At 40.1% G+C, this 25,060-nt stretch overlaps 1 protein-coding gene across 17 annotated transcripts in view; it reads left to right on the top strand.

The window, feature by feature from the left end:
- LOC108112583 (transient receptor potential cation channel trpm) overlaps positions 1-25,060 on the top strand; it is a 49,330-nt gene that overhangs the window by 20,375 nt on the left and 3,895 nt on the right. For 5 of the 17 annotated variants that reach the window (XM_017222612.1, XM_017222609.1, XM_017222608.1 and 2 more), the window contains 29 exons: positions 2,894-2,950; positions 5,425-5,507; positions 7,670-7,832; positions 7,916-8,056; positions 8,194-8,266; positions 9,270-9,429; positions 9,625-9,761; positions 10,267-10,293; positions 10,742-10,898; positions 11,295-11,442; positions 12,736-12,922; positions 13,001-13,157; positions 13,283-13,384; positions 15,775-15,967; positions 16,029-16,218; positions 16,313-16,524; positions 16,589-16,741; positions 17,880-17,942; positions 18,668-18,724; positions 19,191-19,229; positions 19,893-20,042; positions 20,396-20,553; positions 20,779-20,969; positions 21,037-21,182; positions 23,278-23,377; positions 23,457-23,578; positions 23,655-23,778; positions 24,204-24,436; positions 24,767-25,051. In XM_017222612.1, the coding sequence (XP_017078101.1) occupies positions 2,894-2,950; positions 5,425-5,507; positions 7,670-7,832; positions 7,916-8,056; positions 8,194-8,266; positions 9,270-9,429; positions 9,625-9,761; positions 10,267-10,293; positions 10,742-10,898; positions 11,295-11,442; positions 12,736-12,922; positions 13,001-13,157; positions 13,283-13,384; positions 15,775-15,967; positions 16,029-16,218; positions 16,313-16,524; positions 16,589-16,741; positions 17,880-17,942; positions 18,668-18,724; positions 19,191-19,229; positions 19,893-20,042; positions 20,396-20,553; positions 20,779-20,969; positions 21,037-21,182; positions 23,278-23,377; positions 23,457-23,578; positions 23,655-23,778; positions 24,204-24,436; positions 24,767-25,051 (4,008 nt within the window). Of the gene's footprint in view, positions 1-2,893; positions 2,951-2,974; positions 4,319-5,424; positions 5,508-7,669; positions 7,833-7,915; positions 8,057-8,193; positions 8,267-9,269; positions 9,430-9,624; positions 9,762-10,266; positions 10,294-10,741; positions 10,899-11,294; positions 11,443-12,735; positions 12,923-13,000; positions 13,158-13,282; positions 13,385-15,774; positions 15,968-16,028; positions 16,219-16,312; positions 16,525-16,588; positions 16,742-17,879; positions 17,943-18,667; positions 18,725-19,190; positions 19,230-19,892; positions 20,043-20,395; positions 20,554-20,778; positions 20,970-21,036; positions 21,183-23,277; positions 23,378-23,456; positions 23,579-23,654; positions 24,153-24,203; positions 24,437-24,766; positions 25,052-25,060 lie in introns of those variants that run through there. The other 12 variants (XM_017222613.1, XM_017222617.2, XM_017222619.1 and 9 more) reach the window with 10 other exon arrangements.

Below are 25,060 nucleotides of genomic sequence, written 5' to 3'. Positions count from 1 at the left end.
GAGGGTTACTTTGAAAAAGTCAATTTCGCACTCCTTTTGAGACTCAGCCATGCAAAAGCGGGACTCGGCAAATACGCTCCCATTGCTCCACTTTACCGCTTCACTCCTCCGATTCATCACCACGACAACGACGACATCTTCTGGCGTTTTTGCGAGAACGAATGTGGCACTTCATCAGCCATGGCAACAGCCGCAAGACCAGCATCCAGCTTAAGCTTCTGGCGCAACAGCAGCACTACCACCACCAGCTTCACCATCAATTTTCCACTTTGGAAACCCGCAAGTCAACAGCAGGTGAAACACTGAAGAGGACCATCCCATACCCAGCTGTACTGCATCGTTTTGTTATTCGCCAGCTTGCATTATGCACGAGCGGATGAGATGACGTGGCTTGATGTGGGTATTAAGTGCTGTTTATGTTGCACAACTATTATCGGTTTCGATGAGACAGGTGGCCCGGCAAATTGCATCCTGCGGCTGAACATTATCGAGTCGGGTGGTTTAATCCTAACAGTGAGTGCATCAATTTTTATGCTCGATTCCGGATGGCGAACTTAATTGGATAACCGCACGTAGTTCCAAGTTCCATTGCATATTTCCGGGCTGCTGAGGCCATTGTTCCTCTACGATTTCCTGTGGGGGCTGCGAACATGGACAGCATAATGGCTAATTGGTTTAGCAATTTCCGTTCAGCAAAAAACCCCTCAATAAAAATCATGAATTCCAATGAAGTGTTAAAACAAAAGTTAATTAATTAAGTTGCTGCACTACTTTTATGTTTCTTTCCTTTTATAATTCATTCACTCGCTCGTCAATTGCTATTAGCCATGGCTCTGCTGTTTTGTGCCCTGGCCGTTTAATTAATTTGAAATATGCCACAGTTCCTTCCACATCAACTGAACTGTTGTGTTTTATGCCCACACAAAAGTTTTGTGGCTCTTGGGCTGCTCTGGTTGAGGCAAAAAGCTTTTATTTTAATAGACGCTGCATGAAACGGCCCCGAAGAGATGCCCCAACATGCATCCACATATAATACGGGCTTATATAGTACATATATATGTTATATGCGAAACCCAAAGGTTTCGTTTGGCAGTAGATAAGCATAACATTCTTAATGTTTCGCCCACTTTTTTGCGGCTGTCGTCCCTCGGTTCTATTGGGGGCTAAAAGTTTAATTGGTTTTCCTCTCGCCAAGAGAAAATGTTCGGGCGTATCCGTGGGAACTCGTAGTTATGAGTTCTTCAACTTTTCCTGTCGTTTTTTTTGTCCGTTCATGTTAACTTGCAGTCAAAGGCACACATTTTAAACTATTTATTGCAATGAATTAAAAACTAAACTGTGCTATGGAGCTTTAAATTTGAAATATTAAAGTAATTTTTTTTAAATTAACTTTCTGGATTAAAGTTAAAACCCCAAAAATCACATTTGCTGGACAATTAGTTACATATGTTTAAAATATTTCTAAAAAATATATAAAATAACTGAATATTTATAAATTAATTTACGAGAAAGAGAGCTTCGCACTCGACTCTTTATTTTTGCTAAATGAATTTCAAATTTATAAACTAATTCATTAACAGAGATTTTTGGTTTTTAATTATTCAAACAATTTATGTGTGAAATGTGGACGTGCCTTGTGGCCATTTTTTGGTCTTAGTTTCTGGGTCGCCATTTCAGTTTTGTGGTAAATATCATAAATTCCGTGTGGCTGGAGATGCGGCGCAGTGTGAGTGTGGTTGCATGTGGCACCTGTGGTAACCACCTGCAGTTGTCATCTAGAAATGTAGTTATGGAAGGCACTGGGAAAATGTCGTAACTACTTGTTCCGTGTTACCTGCAGAGACAAGGGCTCGGGACAAAGCGATGTTTCAACTTAAGCTGTGGTTTTGAAATGTTAACTACTGCTAAGAAATGAGAGTTGGTTTGGCGGTTGGTAACCCTCTGATCCTCGAATGTTTTCCTCATATCCCAGTAAACAAAAGTCAATCGGTAGAATGCATATTTTCAGGATGGGTAGCTGTAATTTTCCAAACTAGAAAGTAAAATTATTAACTAATTACTAGTTAGGTATCATAATATTTTGACAACACAGTTCTATTTTTAATCGAGCACAGTAACTAGTAACTAGTTTTAATCAAAGCGGTCTGGTAGTAAGTCAAGGTAATATTTCCCAAAAAAAAAAGCCCAACAAAAATCAAAATGCAGTGGAGAAGAGCGCTTCATTTTTAAGTCTTAAAAACTAATTTAAAAAACATAATATTTTTCTTCTACTTTCAACTTTGCTTTGCACAACACAAACCCCACACACTGACACGCCAATTTTTACGTAACTCAAAAAAATAAAAAATTCTTAAAAATAAAAAATCACAACGAAAACGTGACCTTTTCTGAAAATGTATTTTCCACCTTGATTTGGATTTGATTTCGTTCTGCGACACAATGAACAATCCTTATTATACATTTAAATTGTTCTGCTATGATCTGTTAATTAATCTATTTTGTGTTTTCACACTCTATTCCCCCCCAACCACCCACCACGCACCGCAACACAACACACCAAAACTCACAAACACACACAAAACAACAATGAAAAATTTACAAATTGTTGTTGAATTTTCAATGCACCCTCTCGTGTGCGTGTGTGTCCGTGTGCGTGTTCCAAATTATGTTTCGAAATTGCACAAATGATAAAATAATAAATGCGAATATTGAAACATCTAAAAAAAAAAATACAACAACGATTTCCACGACGACAAAACAAATCTGCAATGTTTTTGTGACACGTAAACGCTAAAACAACATGACAATCGTAAAATGTAAATGTCAATTACCCACGTACACTGAAAACAAATACAAAATACAAAACAAAATATAATACTGACAACCCTTAAAGATACCATGGGGACTGAAAAAAATCTGTTGGGGTCTGATAAATATAACCGTGCCCAGGGTAAGCAATCAAGAATCCACCTTAATTTTAAATATCATTTAATCGTTTCCCGTTTCCGTTGTTCGTACGTTCGTTCGCCCACAATTGCTGTTGTTAATTATTATTGTTTTAAGATTATGAATTTATAAATTAAAAAATGTATTTGTTGCATTCGTAACTGCCTAACTAATGTGCACCTAATCCCATATAAGCTAAGAAAAGGTATTTTAAATAGATTAAATTGGATTATCCTTAATCCTTAGATCCTTAATTAGCAGCTTCATTACATTGAGCGCTGCCAAAGGTAATTAATTAACTGAATTATATCTGGCAAATCCATTTAGTATATTGAGCATACAAAACAGACACTTGATAGTCGATGAATTGTAGTGGCAATTCCGCAAATGAAATGCCATTTGATTTAGTCCATCATTTATTTAGAAAATCAATTAATTTAATGGCCATGTGCGGATGCCAATGGAACACCCAAAATTTCAAGACTTTTGGCCACCAACCAAACGACACCAATCAAATTTTGGCCAAAAGACAATTTGGCAGACCACAAAATGGTTTTGAATTGTCAGCTGAAGTTATGTCCTTTGGCTCTGTGACTTTGGGTTAATTACGCGAGGGGATTAAGTTTAAGTTTTAATAAACTTGATCTATACTTTTGGGCGCAACAAAGGGGAAAATGCAATGAGAAAGCTTTTAGATCTGTAAATGAATCTAGTTAGATTAGCTCTAGCGAGGCGTTTATCTTGTTCGAGAGATGTATAGTCCCAGCCAAGCTCTTTAACTCCCCCCAAAAAAAGAGGAAATGCCCTCTCGCAGATTGGCCATTTATGTATATAGCTAGCTCGGTAGCTAAACCGAAAGGTGAGCTGCAGGTGCGTGTCAGTCGAGATTCACCTGTCGCCCGATTCGGTTGCGGATGCAAATGCTGTTGCTGTTGCTGTTCCGCTTGTTGCCGTTGCCGTTGCCGCTCGCGAATCCGCCACGAATTCAATTAATTAGAGCACATTAGCGGAAAATAGCGTTGAAACCGGCAATAGCATGGTCGTTACGGACTCGCCCCTCGCTCCGCACAAATATCTACGGCGAATTTCCAAGGATTTTTCCACAGTTCGTAGATATAGCAATACTCCGGCTGTCGGTTCGGTTCGAGCCTCAACATCCGCTTTCATTGCGGCCGAAACAGCAGCCCATTTGCCCACTACCACTACCACTCCCACGCCCAGGACACCGGCCCCCATTACGCCACGGGGCATTCGACGGCGCCAGCGGATGCGGAAACGTTCCTCCGTCTCCTCGACGCTATCAAAGGTTTTGATACTCAACGTGCGCGATTTGCTGAAGGCCCATGCCGGCGACAGTGAACCCCTAAAGGAGGTAGGCCATCCGTCCACTAACCTCTACTAAATGGTGGTAATCCTCCCACCAGTGGGGGATTCCAGGAGGCTTTTCTGTGCTCTCTCTCTGTGGATCTGTGGCTTGACTCTGGGTGTTGCTCGAAAGTTTGCCACTTTGGCTTTGTTTGCCGCGATAACACCAAAGTTGCAGTTGGCCAAAGTTTTGATTCGAAATTGGAATCAATTGTGCGAAAGCCGAAGGAGTCGGCATGAAAACGTGACTACAGTTGGCTTACCTAAGTCGATCAAGGAGCATACAAGGGGGCAATCTTCTAGGGTTTCATGTTAGCAAGTTTGTTTAGCTGAAGAAGAGGTTAAAATAGGGGCATAAAATCACTAAAAAATAAATATTTTAGTTAAATTAACTAAGAAAAGAGAAGGGATCAAAGTAGAACTACCTTAGTTTAAGGAATATTTAGTAACAAAAAAAGGTTAACTTTTATAAAACAACTTTTCTAATGATTTGGATCCCAAATCTAGTCGAATGCATTTGTTAGGTTGCTTAATTAAATATTAAAACTGGGTTAGTTCAAGAGTGCCAACTGTAAATATAAACTCGAATTTAAGTTAACAAATTGAAAACCAACGACAATCTCCCCTCTTCACCAACATTGTAAATATTTTATTCTGTAAATGCATAACTTTATTTGTTACTTACTAATTTATTTATTCGATATTTGTTTTCGAATTAGTACTGTTTAAATAGTGATTGTATTGTGTCGTCGTTGTTTCTACCCCCGGAACTATGTAATTACTAAATAATTATTAATTATTATTATAAGTTTCTTAAAACTTCCAACTTAAAAAACCCCAAAACTAAACTCAACTTTCGGTTGACAAATATCTTTATCTTTACTTTTGTGTATTGCATATTTTAAGCACTCTTAATCCACGGTATCAGTCACGCTCTATGTGACTCTTTCTTTGAACTATATACTTAACGAATCTTTTGTTTACTTCAAAGTTATTTTCCATTTTTCTCCTCTCTAGCTGTTTAATCAGTGTATAAAGTGTAACTATCAGCATATACCTGAGTTCTTGTATTATTAAAATATTTAAATTAATTTAAATTTTGTTTAAATTTAGCACCAGCCGCGTAGTTGGATCGAGACAAATTTCCAGAAGCGCGAGTGCATCAAGTTCATACCATGCCCAAAGGACGATGCAAAGTAAGTGCCACCCTAATTTCATTTATTTGCATTTAAACTCATCTCGGGTAAAGGGGTGGAGGGAGAGATGACTTGGGGTCCAAGTCCAAGACGAAAGCTGTTGACCCAGTTTCGCATATCAAAAAGTAGAAAAAAGATGCAATGAATCGCCGCTACTGGCCCAGTTCCTACAGATTGTTGTGTATTTAGTTTCATTTTGGGCGTTAGCATTTATTGTTTATTATGACAGCCGCTGTCCCAAGATCCAGCAATTGAGATAAATGTGCCATAAACTCGGCTATATATGTATATATTTTACTCTCTGATTCAGATTCAGTTTCGGATTCACATCTTGGTGAAAGTTTTCATCTTGCTGCAATGGCGGGGACAGGCGATGGGTTTATGGCCCCCTTGACTTTACATGGCTAGAAAGAGCCGCGTTATCAGCACTTGGCTTGCCAAATATTTGCTAGCTGGTCTACAGTTTTTCCCATTCCCGCACCCGCTCCCGTGTTTTCACGGCAACCGGTAGCTGTCAGTCCCAAAAGCATCACCATTAGTTCTCCTACAAAGAGTTGACTTTTCAGCCCGTAGTTCTATAACTTAAACTTGGCTAATTAAAATAAATTCTGTAAGATGGTTCTCCCCCATAATTTGTACTTTGAACTTGCACAAGTTATGAATTTTATTTTATTGGAATTTTGAATAAAGTTTAGAGAGAAATTTCTGATTGGCAATTGGAATTTTTTGTCTTGAAGTTTATGATTTGCAAGTAATTAAATTTGTAGAAAATATATTTTATGAACTTGGCAAGTCAATTAAAATGTAACTTTAAAACTAATTAATCCTTTTGAACTTACAGAGACTTTAAGTTATGAAAAGCAGCCTTGAAATGAGCTCAAAAATTATGTTTAACTTCTTGTTTTTACTGGAACTGAAACTGAATACCTTCTTAAAGCCAACCTAAATTTACATTTCATTAACAAAAGTGGCAAACATAATGTTTTAAGAAAGAATATTCATGTAACTTGAAGACTTCATACTTCTTACTTCTTCTCTCTCTTATGTAGCCAAAAAAGGAAAGCAGAAAGTCGGGAAAGTTATCCCATTTTTGGCATGTCTACAGCACATCACTCACCTCCATTAGAATGAGCCACAGACACGTGTCGATTAATTTGATTATTTAATTCTATTCAAACCGATTTATTTGGCCAAAGCGAGAATGGCCCGGGGGATGCTGGGAGAGGAGGGAAGGGGATCTAATTGAAATGCATTATTTAGCAAACAATTTTAAGCACCTGACAAGAACATCAGCTGGCAAGCAAGCAAACAGACAGTCGGTCGGGTCAGGTCAGACAGGTTATTGCTACCGTATATATACTCGTATATATGTATAAATATTTATATTCTTTTTTTTTGTGCTTTTGGGCCACGAAGCCAACAAATAACGCTTTATATCACACGTGGGTATAGCAAACAAAGTGACAGGTTAAGGCGGATGCGTGTGCGTGTTTATATGGGGGCGTGGCGGTCTGGTTGTTGTTTGCCGGAATATCATTTACACCCACACAGGCTGACATTCAGCCAACACACTCGATGGTCAGGAGGGGGAGAATTGTGGGCCAAGAGGAATCAGGAATCAGGAGCCAAGGAATATCCTTGCTGCTTAAAGAAAATAGTGGGTTTAGTTCTTCTTTTCGTTGAAATCAAAACTTATATCTGCCTTATCAAATAACATTTTTAAAGGCGATGCTAGCTTTAAACTTTAAAAATGGACTCATATTTAACTTTCAATCTTGAATTTTACATAAATATTAATGGTTTTTATGACAAAAGAAAACCAAATAGCAAATTCAATCAAGTGGACAATGAAAATGAAAAACAAAAAGGTGGAAAATGAACCAATTAATATGAAGTGTGAGCATTCATTATAATATTTATTAAGGAAGAGGAAAAGCTTCGACTCTTTAAAGTGTTTTGCTATTACAAAAAGCAAACTTTCCTGCTATATGAATAGCTTTCTAGCTTAATTTTATAGGATTTATGGCTGTATTTGACATTGTTATCTTTTCACTTATAACTTATCAACTTTCCATATATTTCTATTCCATTTAAACCCCAAAAATACAGAACCCAAACTTATTCACTTTCATTTACTTGACTAAATTGATACCTCTCTGCAGATGCTGCTGTGGTCAGGCCCAGATCACACATCAAACGATTCCGGGCATCGAGAGCGGATCGCCCGGAGACCTTTGGCTGCCCACAAAGCACACCCGGCCGCAGCCCACAGATGCCTATGGTACCATCGAGTTCCAGGGCGGTGCCCATCCCACAAAGGCTCAGGTATATACAGCAGCAATCTCTTTTAGTGCGGTCTTTAATAACTTTTGGCATATCTATTTGTTTTTTTTTTTTGTATTGGCCAGTATGTACGCCTGTCGTTCGACACGCGGCCAGAGCTGCTGGTGCAACTATTCACCAAGGAATGGAATCTGGAATTGCCAAAACTTTTGATCACCGTGCAGGGCGGCAAGGCCAACTTTGATTTGCAGGCCAAGCTGAAAAAGGTGAGCAAAATGGCAAAACTTTGGCCTACACAAAAAACGAACCGATTCCCAAAAAAAGGAGGAGGGTCGTGTGTCAAACGCTAATTGAATGGCCATGGCATCCTGGGAAAGGAAACTGATTTCTATTCGATTCGCAGGAGATACGCAAAGGACTGCTGAAGGCGGCCAAGACCACGGGTGCCTGGATATTTACCGGCGGCACAAACACCGGTGAGCATTCCGTTTCATTTAAGTTTTATGAAAGGACACTACTGGCCCGGTTTTATGGCCAACGATTACGGGCAGGCCAACTTAAATAAGCACAAAGAAAAATGAGCAAGAAAAACAAACAAACAATAAAAAAGGGAAAGAGAGAGAGAGAGGGATATGGGCCCGGAAAAACTTAAAGAGGAGGCACAGAGAGTGTGGATGAGCGAACCCAGTCGAAAATTAAATAAATAAAATCCCAAGCGGAAATCACGCAGCCAGTGATTGTACACACTTCAACTGCTTGCCAGTCAACATATTGTGCTACTCAGTTTTGGGCCAATCTTCAGGGTATACCCGAATTCCGGAGGGGTGTGATGGCATGGAGGTGCGGATGCATCTGGTAACCCAAATAAATTGGATTATCAAGCCAGGAAGGGTGGACATAAGTACATTGGGGTAGCCAGAAAATTGGCTTGCTTTTCCTTTAATTGAATTTTGGAGAAAGCGAACTGTAAAACAGAATAATTTGTTATTAAATTTTACAATATTTGATGAACTTTCATAGAGCATGTGATGACCTTTCAAAGTTTTTCATTTTATAAAAAGAAATTTCTGAATATGTAAACTTTTTCACTCACTTCATTTGGCTTAAAAAGAAAACAGGTACATAGAATAGTTTCCTTTTTGATGTCACAAAAATGGAAATACGAAATGAAAAGGAAGCCCGTCGTTTTCCCATCAGATAGTAGCGCATATCATAGTCGCATATGAGGTCCTGTATACTTTATTACATTTTTCATTCGACTGCTTTTTGGTCCTTTTTTTTTGTCCTCGTCTGGGTTTTGTGCTCGAGTTGTTATTAAATTTTAGACACGCCCCCTCAACTAAGATATATAAAATAAAATAAAAACTGAAACTGAAACTGAAACTGAGAAAGTTGCGGGCGTAGAGGATATCGCAATCCTCGATGGAGACAAACTTGTTTACGCACTTGCTCAACGTGGCCATTGTTGTCCTTTCACAGGCGTTACCAAGCAAGTGGGCGACGCCCTGCTACTGGAGGGTCAACAGCGGACAGGACGCGTGGTCAGCATCGGCATCGCCCCCTGGGGCATTGTGGAGCGCAATCACGAGCTGTTGGGTCACAACCGCGAAGTGCCCTGCCACAGCATTAGTTCGCCCAGGTGAGTTCTATGAGGGCAATGCATATTTTATGCGGCCAATAAGCAGGGCAACAGGTTAAACTGTGACTGAACCTTGGACTGGCTTTTAAAAAATTCATTAGTTGTTAGCTGTTGCAATTCCCAGAGCAATTAAATCGAGTAACTTATTGCAATCTAACCTTATGCAACGGCCACCTGTTACTTTTCTTTTTGCAGATCCAAGTTGGCGGTGCTTAACAATCGCCATGCCTACTTTCTGCTGGTGGACAATGGTACCCAGGCCAAGTATGGCGCTGAATTGATACTGCGTCGCAAACTGGAGAAGTTCATATCCAACCTGAAGCTACATCCATGTAAGTTGAGGACAAAAGGCCAGAATATGACAGCTATGACAGCACAAAAGGCCAATCAGGCCTCAGATTGAGGCTCCTTGTCATCGGTGGCCATTGAAAGCGATTTCTTTTCATGGCCAATGCCGCGGGCTAAGCTCCCAATGGCGGGGATTTTCAGTCTGATGTGGCTAGCTGTCGTTGCTAGTTATGATTGCACTCGGAAAAATACAATAGAAATGTTATTCTTAGTTCAGATGAGGGGGAAGAGGGTTTGTTCTAACATTTTGGTTAACAAAGGAAAGGAACTAGCTGAATGAGATGTTCCTCTATAGAGTTCTTCCTGCTTAATATCTATTTAGAGACAGAAAAATGTGAAATTGTACAGGAATGTAAGACTAACTTTGAAATTTACAAACTAAATAACATTCAGTATGTAACTCATAGTCTCTATTCTAATATATTGGTATTAATCACTGATTAAAAACAGTTCCTAAGACATTTTTAAAATTTACTTATATACTTCTAGCAAAGAATCACTGGCTTAAAACAAACGGTATACTGAAATTATATTTCCTTTTCTTAACAATAATTTCTTCTTCGCTTCAAACATTGAAATCATCTTTTTGGAAACTCTCACTCCAAGCCAAACTAGTTTCATCTTCTTTTATTCGATTTATTAAATCTAAACTGCTATACTATATATCATTTTACTATTAGTCGAAAGATAATTTGTAGTATACTGAATATTTTCCTCTATCTATCAAGCATACAGATATTATTTTCAAACTTATACAAAATTTTTGTTGATTTTGAAGAACTAGTTTATGAATTTTTGTTGAGTGTACTGACACATCAGGTGAAAAAGAGTCACCAATCGACCTGTTGAATCCCCAGTAGACGGCCTGCACCCTGAATGAATCAGACTAGAAAGCTCGTTGCATGACCCCACCAAATGGATTGCTCCACTCAAAATCTTTACCTCTTGTGCCATTCTCCCGTAGTCACACATTCCAGTACGCCCGTCGTCTGCCTGGTGATCGAGGGCGGCACCAACACGATACGTGCGGTCCTCGAGTACGTGACGGACTCGCCGCCCGTTCCGGTTGTCGTATGTGACGGATCCGGGCGTGCCGCCGACCTGCTCGCCTTCGTCCACAAGTGAGTACACATATATATATATATATATGTTTTATTATATTTTTTTTGGGGGTGCTTAGCTTTAAGATATATGGCAATTGTCTGGCATTAAAGCGGGTTCGTTCCTGGGGCAACTTCTCATCAAGAGTAACCGCAGTTTGTGTGTAAATTTAATTAAGAACATGTTGGCATGTCCTTTGACCCGGCACGGCTGTTGGCACGCGACATTTGGCAAATTATTTAAATTTACCCAACGTAAACCACACACAATACAGGAGGGGGTGCCACCACCCCCTAAATCCAACGAACCTTTTTCGTTGTTTGCCACATTTAATTTTGTTGTTTAATTAGTCTGAATAATTGGGCGCCTTTCTCGAGTTGTGACTGTATCTTGTATCTGACAACATTTATATGCAGATACGCCTCGGATGGCGAGGAACAGCCGGTGCTGGAGTCTATGCGGGACTATCTCATTGGGACCATACAGAAGACCTTCGAGGTGGGCCTGGACCAATCCGAGAAACTCTATCAGGAGCTGTTGCAGTGCACGAGGAACAAGAATTTGGTGAGTAAGAGGGGGAGGTTCTTCAATGTTAAAGTTAGTTCGTGTTCTGGTTCGAAAAGGCCTTTAGAAGTTCGTTTTTAAACTAAAACTTGGCTAGGTAAGGACCTCTGGTGTATTGCTTAGTATTATTTATAGGAATGAGCTATCACATCTACTAATTAATTGTTAAGTTACAAAGTATAAGAGATGTTATTAAATGATTAGGTAATTAACAATAAGCTGATGGCTTTTCTGTGTCTTTTTGTCTTTTAATATTATTAAGAGGGTAAAAGGGAGGAATTTAATGGATTTCTAATGCTTTTGAAGAGGGAATGGGAAATACAAAGGTTTAACCCCTTAAAGAAAGGAGTTATAAATGTTGATTTGTTTTAGGAAATCTTTAAGACTAATTACTCTCAAAGGTATTTTTACTCGCAAAGGATAACCTTAATTATTAATTAAAATATTTACAAAATTCAAATTTATGTCAACCTTCTTTCTGTTTTTAAGCCTGAAGTTCCCCTGTTTTGATATGTTTAATAGAAAATTTCAAAATAAATCAAAACTAAGTTAGAGGCGGAGTATAAACAAGTGAATTTCATGTCATGTTAGGTTAAAAAGTTCCCTCTAAGTGCCCTAACTATTTATTTAGTATTTCAAATTCCATCCCCTGAATAGTTACACCCCCACAAAGTGTAGCAAATAGCCGCAGGTGAGTTTTCCCAGATATTATTTATAGGTGTGGAGCAATCAATTAAAATCGCATAACCCTGCGGGGCTTTTCCACAATTAAGTTGCCCCCTGGAAGATGGAAGCCTCGAAGTTAAACCGCAGTGTGAGAGGCTAACTTTTCAATCACTTGAGACTTTTACGCGCAGCGATTTAAATTTTTAATTAATGCCCGTAGAACCGTTGAAATAATTAGGCTACAAAATTCAATTGAACGTGTAATGAATTTGAAATCACCGTCGAGAAGAGCAGACAGGAGTTTCCTTACAAGTGTGAAAGCGAATGCTCGTATATTTTATATTTTTGTGGGCCAAAAAGTGGCTGGCATTTCGTCAATTCCGCCGCAGCTGTTATTAAGATTTTAATTGGTTTTTGAATGAGGCACGCTGCGGCGGCGGTGGCAGGATCTAGGATGTCCTTGCCCGGGGGCCAACAACAGGCCTAGGCAAACAAATTATGTGCGACGGGGGTCTACATTAAGAGATACTTTGGCTGTTTTTTTCTGTTTTTATTTTTTGTTTTTATGTATATATGTACTTAGTGAGATATATATATATGTATATATTTTTTCAATTTCTTGGCCAGATTACCGTCTTTCGCATACAGGAAAAGCCCGAGGGCGAGGCACAGGAGCTGGATCAGACCATCTTAACGGCCCTCTTCAAGTCGCAGCATCTCAGTCCTCCAGAGCAATTGAGTCTTGCGTTGACGTGGAATCGGGTGGACATAGCGCGCAGCGAGATATTCGTTTATGGCCAGGAATGGCCCAATGGTGGGTGATGAGTCCTTGAGGGGAGAAGAAAAAGCATCCCCTTTGCATTTATGTTTAAATTACAATGTCTCTTGGCAGGCGCCTTGGACGAGGCCATGATGCAGGCCCTGGAGCACGATAGAATCGATTTTGTCAAATTACTCCTGGAGAATGGCGTTTCGATGAAGAAATTTTTAACAATACCGCGCCTCGAGGAGCTCTACAATACCAAACACGGTCCGGCCAATACATTGGGGTGAGTTCCCAACTGGACGTCCCAATCACTCTATACCCCAAAAACCACAACCACTTCTCCTCACTCCCCTGAAAATATTTTCATTTCGGCCTATGTAAATTTCAACATTGTCCTTGTGCCCGCAGCTACATCCTGCGCGATGTCCGACCCCACATACCCAAGGGCTACATTTACACGCTTCACGACATCGGCCTGGTGATCAATAAACTAATGGGCGGCGCATATCGGTGAGTGCACTCCTATATAGCCATAGCTTTTCCAGCTGTTATGTTTTCCACAGTCGACTTTTCAATAGGGGGGAGTGTGTTTTGCAAGCCGAAAAAGAAATTGATAAGCCCCTTTATTCCCATTGGTCATCATCATCGCTCGCAAATCCCTAAGAAAATAGCTCAGGGTACTTCTTAAAATGTTTTTAATTACTTATTTGAGTTTGGCTAAGTTGGTGCAGTGATTGTATATCTTCTTAGTGTACTTTTTTTTCTGAATTTTTATGGGTTTTATTCAGATTTAGTATTAGTTTAAGGTTTTCTATTACAGAAATAAGGAACTTGTTGATAGCATTAAACAAAGCTTTCCTTGACCTCTTAATAATACATTTTATGCACAGTTTTCAAAGGAATTTTGAACATTGCAATGCATTTAAATTTAAGACATTTTCCAAAGGTTTAATTAAGGGATTTCCTAGCCCTACCTTTGAGCTGTACAACTAACCCTTAAAAAGTACTCCTTCCTTGCCTTTGCCAAATAGGTCACTTAAAAAACCCACAAAAAGACAATGATAAATTTTAATAAACCACGAAAAACACCTTGCCATCTAGCCCTAAAACTTCGGAGCCTACATTTACCCAAAAAAAAAAAGAAAAAAAGGTTACCACAAGCCAAAAACGCAATGGGCCTAAAGTCATCCTTTAACGTGTTGCGGATTAAACTTGATGTTTGAGAAATTTGTTCATGAAAGTGTAATAAGTTTGCACATCAAGTTTAGAAGAGAGGAGCCCCAGCCCCATCTCGTTGCCAAGGCATTCCTTCTGCCAGTTTGCTCCTCTTTGTCATGCTGATGCTGCTGCTGGTGATGCTGCAGATTGGAGTAGGAACGCCAAAGTCAAAGGGCAACAGAGGAACAGGATGGAAGCCAGGGCCAAAGCACCCCTTAATTATGCAGCATTAATATTTTGCCAGCAAGGCTAAAACGGCAAGAGGGTGGCTGGTTAAATTCAGTTAACGCGGCTCCAACGACCACAATGCTGTTTAATATCGTTCATAAGTTGCGGTCGTTGGTGCTGGTCAGAGGGTTCCTCCGAACGAGCCCGGGTGGCAAAACGGTTTGTGGTTTCAATAAAAACACGTTGGTTAAGCAACTGACCGCTCGCTCTGGAATCACTCAATTTAATTAAAAATCATGCAGCAAATTGTGGCCTTAACAAGTCAACTTCTGGCCCAGCTAGACATTAAAATCTAAAGCTGAGGAATTTCATTAAAAAGTTTTAACAAAACAGACATCTTTATAGTTTTGCTTATCTTAATTTGATAGAACTAAATTGAATAAATCAATATGCATAAATCTATTTACATTCAATCAGTTTAAATTGTCTGAGTCCTTGGCTTGCTTTTTATTTTCCATAAAGCCTCAAGTTGAGCCCTTATTTACTGAGCTTGGAAGATCCCCTTAGCCATAAGCAAACAAATTTGACACTACTTGTCTTTTGTAGTTCTCGTTTGTTGGCTCTGTTTCCGTGATTCTTGGCCTTTGTGCTTTAATCAAAGGACCTGCCATGGCCGAAAGTTATCTGACAAATGCCCATCTAAATGGCAAAAGGCTATCTGGCCAATGAGCCGGCGTCAGAACTGATGTGTTTATATTAAATTAGGGTTTTTGGCATTTTCGGTCCTTGGCCTTTTCTCGGTCGGCTGGCTGACTGGCTGGCTTACCTCTGGTTTCTGACTGGTTTTTGGTTGACTGTTGCTCCCTGTTTTCAATGTCTAGACTTTAGACATTTAAATGTGTCGTCAGTGTCGAGAACAGGCATCGTCCGGAATGGCTGCCAAGTTGGGCGTAATTAAAAGCGTTAAAGTTTTGTGATTTGATTAACATAAAATGTGAAGGCCTGTTGCCTGTTCTCTGGGCTCAAGTTCATGGGCCAAGTCAATTGATTTGCCTTTTATTTGTCATAAATAATTTATACGCGTTTTCCGTTGATGTGCTGAATTTAATTGCCGTCTCATAAAAGCCTGCACAGGTGCTTCGAAATTTCCTTTTTCGGGCAGGCCAATAAATTTGTTTCTTCTTGAGAGAACGCAGACCAAATTACATTTACATTTCGCGCTGGAAATCTCTTAAGCTGTGAGCAAACAAAGGGCGGAAAAACTGGAAAAAATAGATTCGAAATGGAGCCGTTTTCATTGTTATTCAAGTCTACCCGCCAGCAACCGGATGTCCATCATTCAGTTGGCATTTCTATTTTTTGAGAAAAAAGCAGATACAATGCGAATTTGCTGAGGCAAATTTTCGAGAGTATTAGATTGCTGCCGTTGGGCAGAAGGCCAGAAAAAAAGAAGAGAAGAGCAACCCAATCCCAACTAGATTTGCGTACTCTATCTACCCCACCATCTTCCTCAGATCCTATTACACGCGCCGCAAATTCCGGCCCATCTACGCCAAGGTTATGAACAGCTATGCAAACGCCTGCCGTAAGTCCTCCACCTACCAATACCAGCGATATGCCGGAGCCAATTCGCTGAGCCTGGTCACCGGTTTGCTGCCATTCACCTCGGAAATGGCCCTCTTCGAGTTCCCCTTCAACGAGCTGCTGGTAAGTGATTTTCAGCGTATATCACTCATGCGCCCTGTTGCACAACGAGATTGTTTTCCAGATTTGGGCCGTGCTGACCAAGCGACAGCAGATGGCGTTGCTGATGTGGACACACGGCGAAGAGGCTCTGGCTAAGTCTTTGGTATCCTGCAAGCTGTACAAGGCCATGGCCCATGAAGCGGCCGAGGATGACCTGGACACGGAGATCTACGAGGAACTGCGATCCTATGCCAAAGAGTTTGAAAGTAAAGGTTAGTTTGGGTATCTTGACGTTCTTATAAATGAAATTATAATTTGTTGTTATTCTAATATACCCATAAATACCATTCATTCTGTTGCTTTCAGGCAACAAGTTGCTGGACTTTAGCTACCGACAGGATGCTGAGAAGGCCCAAAGGCTGTTAACCTGTGAGCTGCATTCGTGGTCAAATCAGAGCTGCCTTTCCTTGGCTGTGGCGGCCAACCATCGTGCCCTGCTGGCTCATCCCTGCAGTCAGGTGATCCTGGCGGATCTCTGGATGGGTGGCCTGCGAACCCGCAAGAATACCAACTTTAAGGTGGGAGTTCATAAGGTTAAGCAGTAAATTGCTGACTAAAAAGATAAATTTATGATATTCTCAGGTCATCTTGGGCTTGGCGATGCCCTTCTACATCAGGCAGCTGGACTTTAAGTCCAAGGAGGAGCTGCAACAGATGCCGCAGACTGAGGAGGAGCATCTGGAGAACCAGAATCTGGACAATGATGACTCAGATCGTTCCCAGCCAGATGCTGAGGTATATGTCTTGATGTTTTAATCTCAACTTAATTGTTACTTTTTGTTCATTTCTTACTAACTTTCCATTTGATTTGGTTTCGTTGTCTGTATGTGCCAGTCCTATATGTGTGCCTTATACGTTTTTCAGCGTCAGCGTTTAGTTATTAAATTTATTCTACTAATCTAACATATATAAAGTTTAACCATTAACCAGTTATTAAATCGTTATGCTGTTCATCAAACCTTAAATCCAAATCTGTCTGTTTATAGAGCGCCCTTTTAAAAGCCAAAAGATCCATTTCCTTGAGATATAGGATGGGCGCGGGTGCTAATAATCGCGACAAGGTAGTAACAACCAATCAGATCTAAGCCAACTTCCTGTTTCTTTGGTGTTCAAAGTCGTCTAAATCTATCTATCTATCTATCTTTATATGCATATTACATACACACACGTATATGTTCTCTTTGCTGTCTCTGCTCTATAACTCTATATCTATATCTGTATCTATGACTGTCTCTGTCTCTGTATCTGTCTGATAGCCAGATCACACAAATATTTATGTACTTTACTTGGTTTGCTATCGGAATCGAACTAACTATATCTTCACATTATATTTGTTTAGTTAAGATTTGTGCTTTGGTCTGTAAAGTTATTTGGTGTAAATGTACTTTCGAATTTGGATTGATGGGTTTATAATTTGAGTTAAAAACTTGATAAATCAGTTCAGGTCTTTATTAGTTCATTTCATCAGGCCTAAGTTAAAGGGAAATCCATTCAATAAATACTTCTCTTAATTTCCTGCTCACAGAAAAACTCAACTAAAAAGAAAATCAATAGTTTTTTTCGGTACTAGACCTGGTTTACTTTTTCTGCTCCAATAATTTTCAAAATTTATTCATTTACTTTTAAAGGGTCTCCCTATTAAGGCTCACAGAAAAACAGTTTAATTTTTATTGATTTATTTGGCGAATTATATTATCTTTAGAGAAACCCAATCAAGCAGCAGCAGTTTTCATCTCATTTGGTTAACTATCAACTCCAGTTCAAGTCTTTAAATTGGGAAATCATTTAAAATCCATTACATCTCTCGCTCTCAGCTCTGTTAATGTAATGTACTTTCTCTACTAACTATCATTTGACTATGTATTTTCCAAAGTGCAAGCTAATGCCAGCTGAAAACAGTTCGCCCTCCTTTAAGAGTGCCTCGAACTCAACAGATGTAAGTGACCCTTCGACCCATCTAACATTTTCAACATTCAAGTAGCCTCCTAATGCTTGCCATAAAATTTTAAAGTTCTCATTGGTTCAAATTAAGTGCGAATTTCCATTAGCAATGTAATGAAAATCATTGGCAACAGCCGAGAGCTGGGCTTAAACTTAAATTAAGTAATAATCTCGGCACAAACTTATACATTCAGCAGTCACCAACCACTCTGGGTGCCACCACACAGAACCCCATCAAATGCCACAGTTCCAGGAGAAAGTCTCGAGAGGAAAAGCTTGGCACTTGTGCAAATATTGTTTTTCAGTTACACCAAGCACTGCACAAGGTCCCTGATTCCATAGCCAACCATTTTCCAATTAGATTGGGGTTAATCCCTTAATCGCCAAATCAAATTAAAGTCCATTGAGTGCAAGTGGTAATGAGGGGGAAGGGTTAATTCAAGTATTTAATTGTAGTTTGTATATACTCGTATGTATCTGTGGAATGCCTATGTGTGAGCAATTTATTGGAAAATAATTTCAATATCTTTCAAACTTAAACATTTCATTCTGGAAATCTGTACCTAAACTAAAAACACAACCACTTCTCTACACTTCATCATCTGAACTCAAGTATTTTGTCCAAAGATCACCGCTCAAAAAATAGTCTATTAAAATGAAAAACTTTCGAGTGATTTTCCATATCTGATAAATGCGAAAAATGTGCGTCGATTGTTGCAGGCTCTATTGGCGGATACTTACTCAGTGCGCGATACAAAAGTACACGAAAATGGCAAAGTGAGTAATTTCACAGAAAAAATACAATCAAAAAACAACAAACAAACAAACCCACAACACACACCGCCCTTCATAAACCAACATAGTCGTATATATATATACACTTTTTTCATTCAGAACCTTCAGAACTCAGAATGCGATAAGACTGGCATTTTGCTCAGAACCATAACATTTTGTAAACTTGAAATGACAGCACCGAGCAGAAAAAAAAACAAGAATAAACGAAATGCCGTTTTCCCCCTTTCGATTGTTTATTTATTTTTTATTTCCTATTTGATTATTGTAGTTCGATTCGTAGGTAAACACAATACATATGACAAAATGGTATTCACCCAGTCAGCACATCAGTTATCCATCTAGGGATAGTATAAATTGCAAACCCAAACCAAAGATACCTCCCACAGCCAATCACACACACACACCATCGTTCTAATGTCCCAGTACTTGTATCGTATCAATTTTACAGGTTAATCTCACTGCTGGAGCGGAAGAACAGCCCTCCAAAGTTAGTTGAACCCGGATATTATTTTTACTCCCTCAAGATCTTCCTTTCTATTTTTTTTTCTTTTTTTTTTGATTTCAATGGCATTTCTCTTAGCTGGCTTTGGTAGTTTGCCTCATTTGATTCCTTTTTGGAATGCCTATTTAGTAGCTTCATTTTGCGAACATTTGCTGTTCAAAATTCAACGAAATACACACAAACACCTTTTCTTATATATAGATATTAAATTCTCTTCGATTTTCCTCGGTAGAAGTAAAGTTGCTCTAGTTGCTACTTATTTGTCAGCACACTTTCCTCCGATTCCCTGCGGCTAAACCATTTTGTTTTGCATAATGCTTCCAATTAATTAACTTGTTCTGCATGTTGTGTCTGGAAACTAAACACGCGTTTAAGTATATATATAGCAACAGAAATTCCAGCCTTAAACACCAGAAAATTAATTAGAAAAGCAAAACCAAAATCACATTTGACACGCTGATTCAATGGGGCGTATACGCTATATGTATTCTCCAATGTAAAATATATATGCATATCCCCACGTGCCTCTCTTTTGAATGTTCACTGCACATTGATGATTTAATTAAGGCCGAAAAAAAAAACTATTCTCCAGCATCCCCTATTAAGCCTCGTTGGAGGTCCACTAATATCGTCAGTATTTTTACGCAGGTCTCCCTCACCGACTCGGATCCAGCCCAGTTCAGGGAGTTCTTCAATCTCTCCGAGTACAACGAGGTGAAACAGCACCAGCCGCTGCGCCTGAAGAAGAAGTTCTATGAGTTCTATACGGCGCCCATAACCAAGTTCTGGGCCGATTCGGTAAGTGGCGGAAATTACTATCGACCTGGCTAAGGGTAGGGTGATTCATTTCCGTTAGTAAAGCACTGGGAGAAAATTATAAACTGTTAATATGATTAAAAAGCAGTAACTTATGGGTATGTTAACAAGAAGTTAATGAAGTTTTTAGAATCTCAAAGACTAGATAAGCATTACTATTAATGGGTTTTTAGGGTTAAATAACCAAATCTAAAAATTAAAGATAACATTTTGGCTTAGTTTGCCAACATTACTAGCCATTTTTCTCAGTCTGTGGCCCTTGTAATAAGCGTATGGGGTTTTTAATTATTTTTCGTGGTTTACTCACTAGCAGTTTCCACTTTGTTCCTTCACAGATTGCCTATATGTTCTTTCTCATAATGTTTTCGTTCACTGTGCTGGTGAAGATGGACCAGATGCCGCGGTGGCAAGAGTGGTACTCAATAGCATATATCACAACGTTGGGCTTCGAAAAGGTGCGCGAAATAATATCCTCCGAACCGGTGGCCATTACGTAAGTAGACCTCATATATCTATAGACCCCCTTCTTCCCGCATACACACGCGCACCTCAATCATTGGTGTTTAATTGCATCTGGCGATGAGTGCAAATGAAGCTGAGGCGGATTTCACAGTTCTGCGCATTTCCATTACTTTTTGTCTTCAATATGTGCCGTTCACACTTGAATTAACGCATCTTCGATGGGCCCCATTAATTCGGATATTTGGCGGGCGAGCAGGCATAAATTCTCGGTGTGGGCGTGGAATATGTGGAATCCGTGCGACGGTGCCGCCATTATACTCTTCGTCATTGGTCTGGCATTTCGATTCCGGGAGAACACCATGGACATTGGCAGGGTCATCTATTGTGTGGACAGCATCTACTGGTATCTGCGCATCCTGAACATTCTGGGAGTGAATAAATATCTGGGTAAGTTATAGGGTTCTTAAGTTAAGGGTTTTTGGAAACTAAGTTAGTCCTGACTAATCTTTCACAGGTCCTTTGGTCACCATGATGGGTAAAATGGTGAAGAACATGATATACTTCGTGGTCCTCTTGGCCGTCGTCTTGATGAGTTTTGGAGTCAGCAGACAGGCGATCCTGTACCCCAACAAGCAACCCACCTGGAGTCTAATCAAAGAGGTAGGTTACATCACATAAAACTCTCTTCGAACTTCCTGTAAATAAACTAATTCCCACGATCTAAGTGTATGTGCGTATGCCAGCCTTACTAACACACACACACAACCAATAAGCTCACACAGAGAGAAAAAGAGAGTGTGTGTTTTACGAAGAATTCCAATGGCAGCTTTAACTATTCATAAAACTAACGATGCGGAGTACATACATTTACTTAAAAATAGCAAGCAAAGCAAGTTTTTGGCCTGCGTTCCTCAGTAGTGCTGCAAGCGAAACATTTTTACTTACTACGAGTAGTTTTGTCGATTGGTGCTCCATCCACATTTCACTTTATATTAAGTAGCTGACTAATTAGTATTTAATCAACAAATCACTTTAAATCAACAACAAAAATTGCCGCTTAAATTGACTGTCTCTTGTATTTGTACTCTTCTTTCTTTCTTTCTGTCATCCAACTGTCATTTGTCCCCCACATTTTTCGAACTCAAATCTGTCACTTTCTCGCCTTTCACCTTTTGACATTTTAAACGCATAAATCGCCCCCTTAAATCTGTTCGTTAAATGGGCAAAAAAAAAAAAAAAAAAAAAAACCAATGCCAGGTTATTGCCGGGTCAATAACGGCCCCTGGATTTCTAGGTGCTTTGGGGCATAATACCCGTTCCAGCTATCATCGTGGTTACCATACGATGGGTGCACCACCACCAGTGACCACCACTGCGGCCAGCACCACCACAGGTTCCAGCTCCACAGTTCCAGCGGCAACATCTACAACGCCAACTCCAACTTCAACCACCGCCAACCACAATGAGCATATGAATTTGACGAGCGGCAACTTGACAAATGTAAAGCAAAATTTGTGATTGACGTGAATTTGGTTTGCTATTTAGAGAGCCGACTGTAGAATGCTCTAGCTGCGTCTCCAAAAAAAAAAAAAAAAAAAACAAAATTAAAATAAATAAATAATATTCGGATGTGCTGCATAATATTGGTGTGGTCTAATAGTTGATGTTGTGTCTTGATGGAGATCAGTGTGTGCCAAGTATTCTGTTTCAACTTCAGTTTAATATATGTGTGTGGACCCCGTTGGATTACGATTTTCTATACCCCCTAATATTTGTTCCTATGTATTTTTTGCTCTCTCCTCTCTCTTTCTCTCTATTGAAACCCCACTTAAAGCTTACTTCTGCTCCGAAATCTCGCATTCCTTAGTTTTCCCGACTCTCGACTCTTGCAAAGGAAACTGGTTAAGTCCGTATGAAAATCCGTCCTACTTAGGATTGCCAAAATCTAATCCGAGTTGAATTTGCAAGGGTAAGGCCAGGTTCGGCATGCCGAAACTCCTCTCTTCCTTTCGAAACATATATATAAATATAAATATATTACTATATAGTGTGCATGATGTACAAACTAGTACTTAGACCAGCTCTCTGCCTCCTCTCTCTCTTTGTATAAGGTAAATGTGTGTACTCTGTTTTCGCTTATGAATATTTATAACAAAGCTCCTATTACTGTTTCTATTTTTTGTTAATTTAAGTGTTGGTTTTGCTGCTCGACATATCTGACGTTGATTTAATCCCAATCCCTTTCAGTTTTGCATGACGAAATAATTTAAGCTGCCCCTGGCTGGCAGTTTAATGCAAATATATTCCTAGCCCTAGGTTAGCATCGATGTTTGTTCAATGAATGAAAGATGATACTTATAAGGCAAATAGTTGAGTTTTAATTAAAGAGCCTTTAATTTAGTCTCTCATCCAGCTGTTATATGCAAATGAGTTTGGGATATCAATGTGTAAATATTTAGCATGCTGGTTCCAATTTCAAAAGAAATGCCCCGGAAAATTAGAAATCAAACTATGTTGCATCCCAAAAACAAACACACCACCCACCTTACAACAACACACACACAGATACTATCAGGTGATGACTAAAAATAACCAAAAACTGTGTTTCAATGTGTAAAAACTTGCATTAATGTTGGGCGACGGGCGCAAATTGAATTACGCCCGGCCATTTCGTGTCTCGATGGCGATGCCTCTTTCTCCCTCCTCTGTTCCTCAGATGGCGCTTTAATGGTCATTTTAATTTATCGTTGTCCAGGTCACCTTCCAGCCCTACTTCATGCTGTACGGCGAGGTGTTCGCCGGCGATATCGACCCTCCCTGCGGCGAGGATCCCAGCCAGCCGGGCTGCGTCACCGGTGAGTATTGCTCTGGAAACTGAGGGAAAAAAATGGTAGTTGCCACATTTTTAACACACCCCATCTAATTGGATTGCAGGACACTGGGTAACGCCGATAACCATGTCCATGTATCTCTTGATTGCCAATATTCTGCTGATAAATCTGCTCATCGCCGTGTTTAACAACATCTTCAACGAGGTCAACTCGGTTTCGCATCAGGTGAGTGGAGCGATCGAAGGCTTGAAGGGTTTATAGAGTAATATAAATATTAACATACACTTTCTATGATTATCAGGTCTGGATGTTCCAGCGGTTCACCGTTGTGATGGAGTACCAGCAGAAGCCTGTCCTACCGCCGCCCTTCATTGCGCTGTGCCATTTCTATTCGCTGCTCAAGTACTGTGTGCGAAAGGCGAAAGGTGAGCCCGGGATGAGCAAGTTTAGCTTTGTTCCCTGTGAGTCTATCGTGTCTGTGGGTTTTCTGAGCCGAGCAGCAATAATGTACAAATATCTAACTTCTCTCCTTGCCTCCGTGCCTGCCCCAACAATTGTCGACTCTGCGTGTGCTTCTGTAACTAACTGCATTACGTATACGCCACCTGCTCTTTTGTATTGAAATCAACCTGGCCACTTGGCAACACAACAATAACAACACCTCCTCCTAATTGGGTTATGCCAAAACGATTTGCCTCACTTCTTGTGATTCCATTGTGTTTTTTTCTATATATACTCGTATATATAATTTCTCCCCGGGGGCGCTGTTGTTATTGTCAATCGTTGGTTTTTTCACTTTTATTCCTATAATTTGCCCTTAACATGTGTCCACTTGATCGGAATTCCGCAGGATTGGAGGTGCAGCGGGACAATGGTCTCAAGCTGTTCTTGGAAAAGGACGACCTGGAGCGGCTGTACGACTTCGAGGAGGAGTGCGTGGAGGGCTTCTTTCACGAGCAGGAAATCATCCTTAATCAGTCGACAGACGAGCGGGTGAAGAACACCACGGAGCGGGTGGAGACCATGTCTCAGAAAATCGAGGACATCAATCAGAAGGAAAACATACAGACAGCCACCGTTCAGGTGTGTAGTCAGCAGTACCCATCCTTTGACATCTCAATTCACATCTGTTGGCATTTTTATGCAAATATCCTGGGTGATTCGTGTAACCCAAAACTGACATGGGTACTGACAGCACGTCTTTACATTCGAATTGAAAATTGGACACGTCCGAGTGACCATTTACTGCAGCCGTTGCAGCTTTTCCTTTACAATTGTTCCAGCACATAAAAAAAAAAGAAGAAAAGAATATACATACATGCAGTGGAAATTTAATTCGATTTATCATCAGTTTTTAATTTAATATTCGAATGCCACACCAATGAATATACAACTCTGTTCATTGTGTTCCAGAACATCGAGTTCCGATTGCGGAAAATGGAGGAGTCCTCGGAGCAGATACTCTCCCATTTGGCCGTCATACATCGCTTCATGTCGACACACACCGCTGGCACGGATGATTTGCGCGGCTCAACGATAAACATTCCGGCCGAGATGCAGCGCATGCGCACCATTTCCATTTCGGATACGGAGGCTGGAGGTGCACCGGGCGGTAATGGAGGTAGTGCTGGAGGAGGAGGCGGTGGAGCCATGTTACCACTTGGTCTGGGCGCTGGACTGAATTTAAATTCGCTGCAGGTGCGTTTG

The sequence above is a fragment of the Drosophila eugracilis genome, unplaced genomic scaffold (genome assembly GCF_018153835.1).
Source record: "Drosophila eugracilis isolate 14026-0451.02 unplaced genomic scaffold, ASM1815383v1 contig_90, whole genome shotgun sequence".
NCBI lineage: Eukaryota > Metazoa > Arthropoda > Insecta > Diptera > Drosophilidae > Drosophila > Drosophila eugracilis.
Note: the sequence above shows the minus strand (reverse complement) of the source record. Positions and strands in the feature narration are given on the sequence as shown.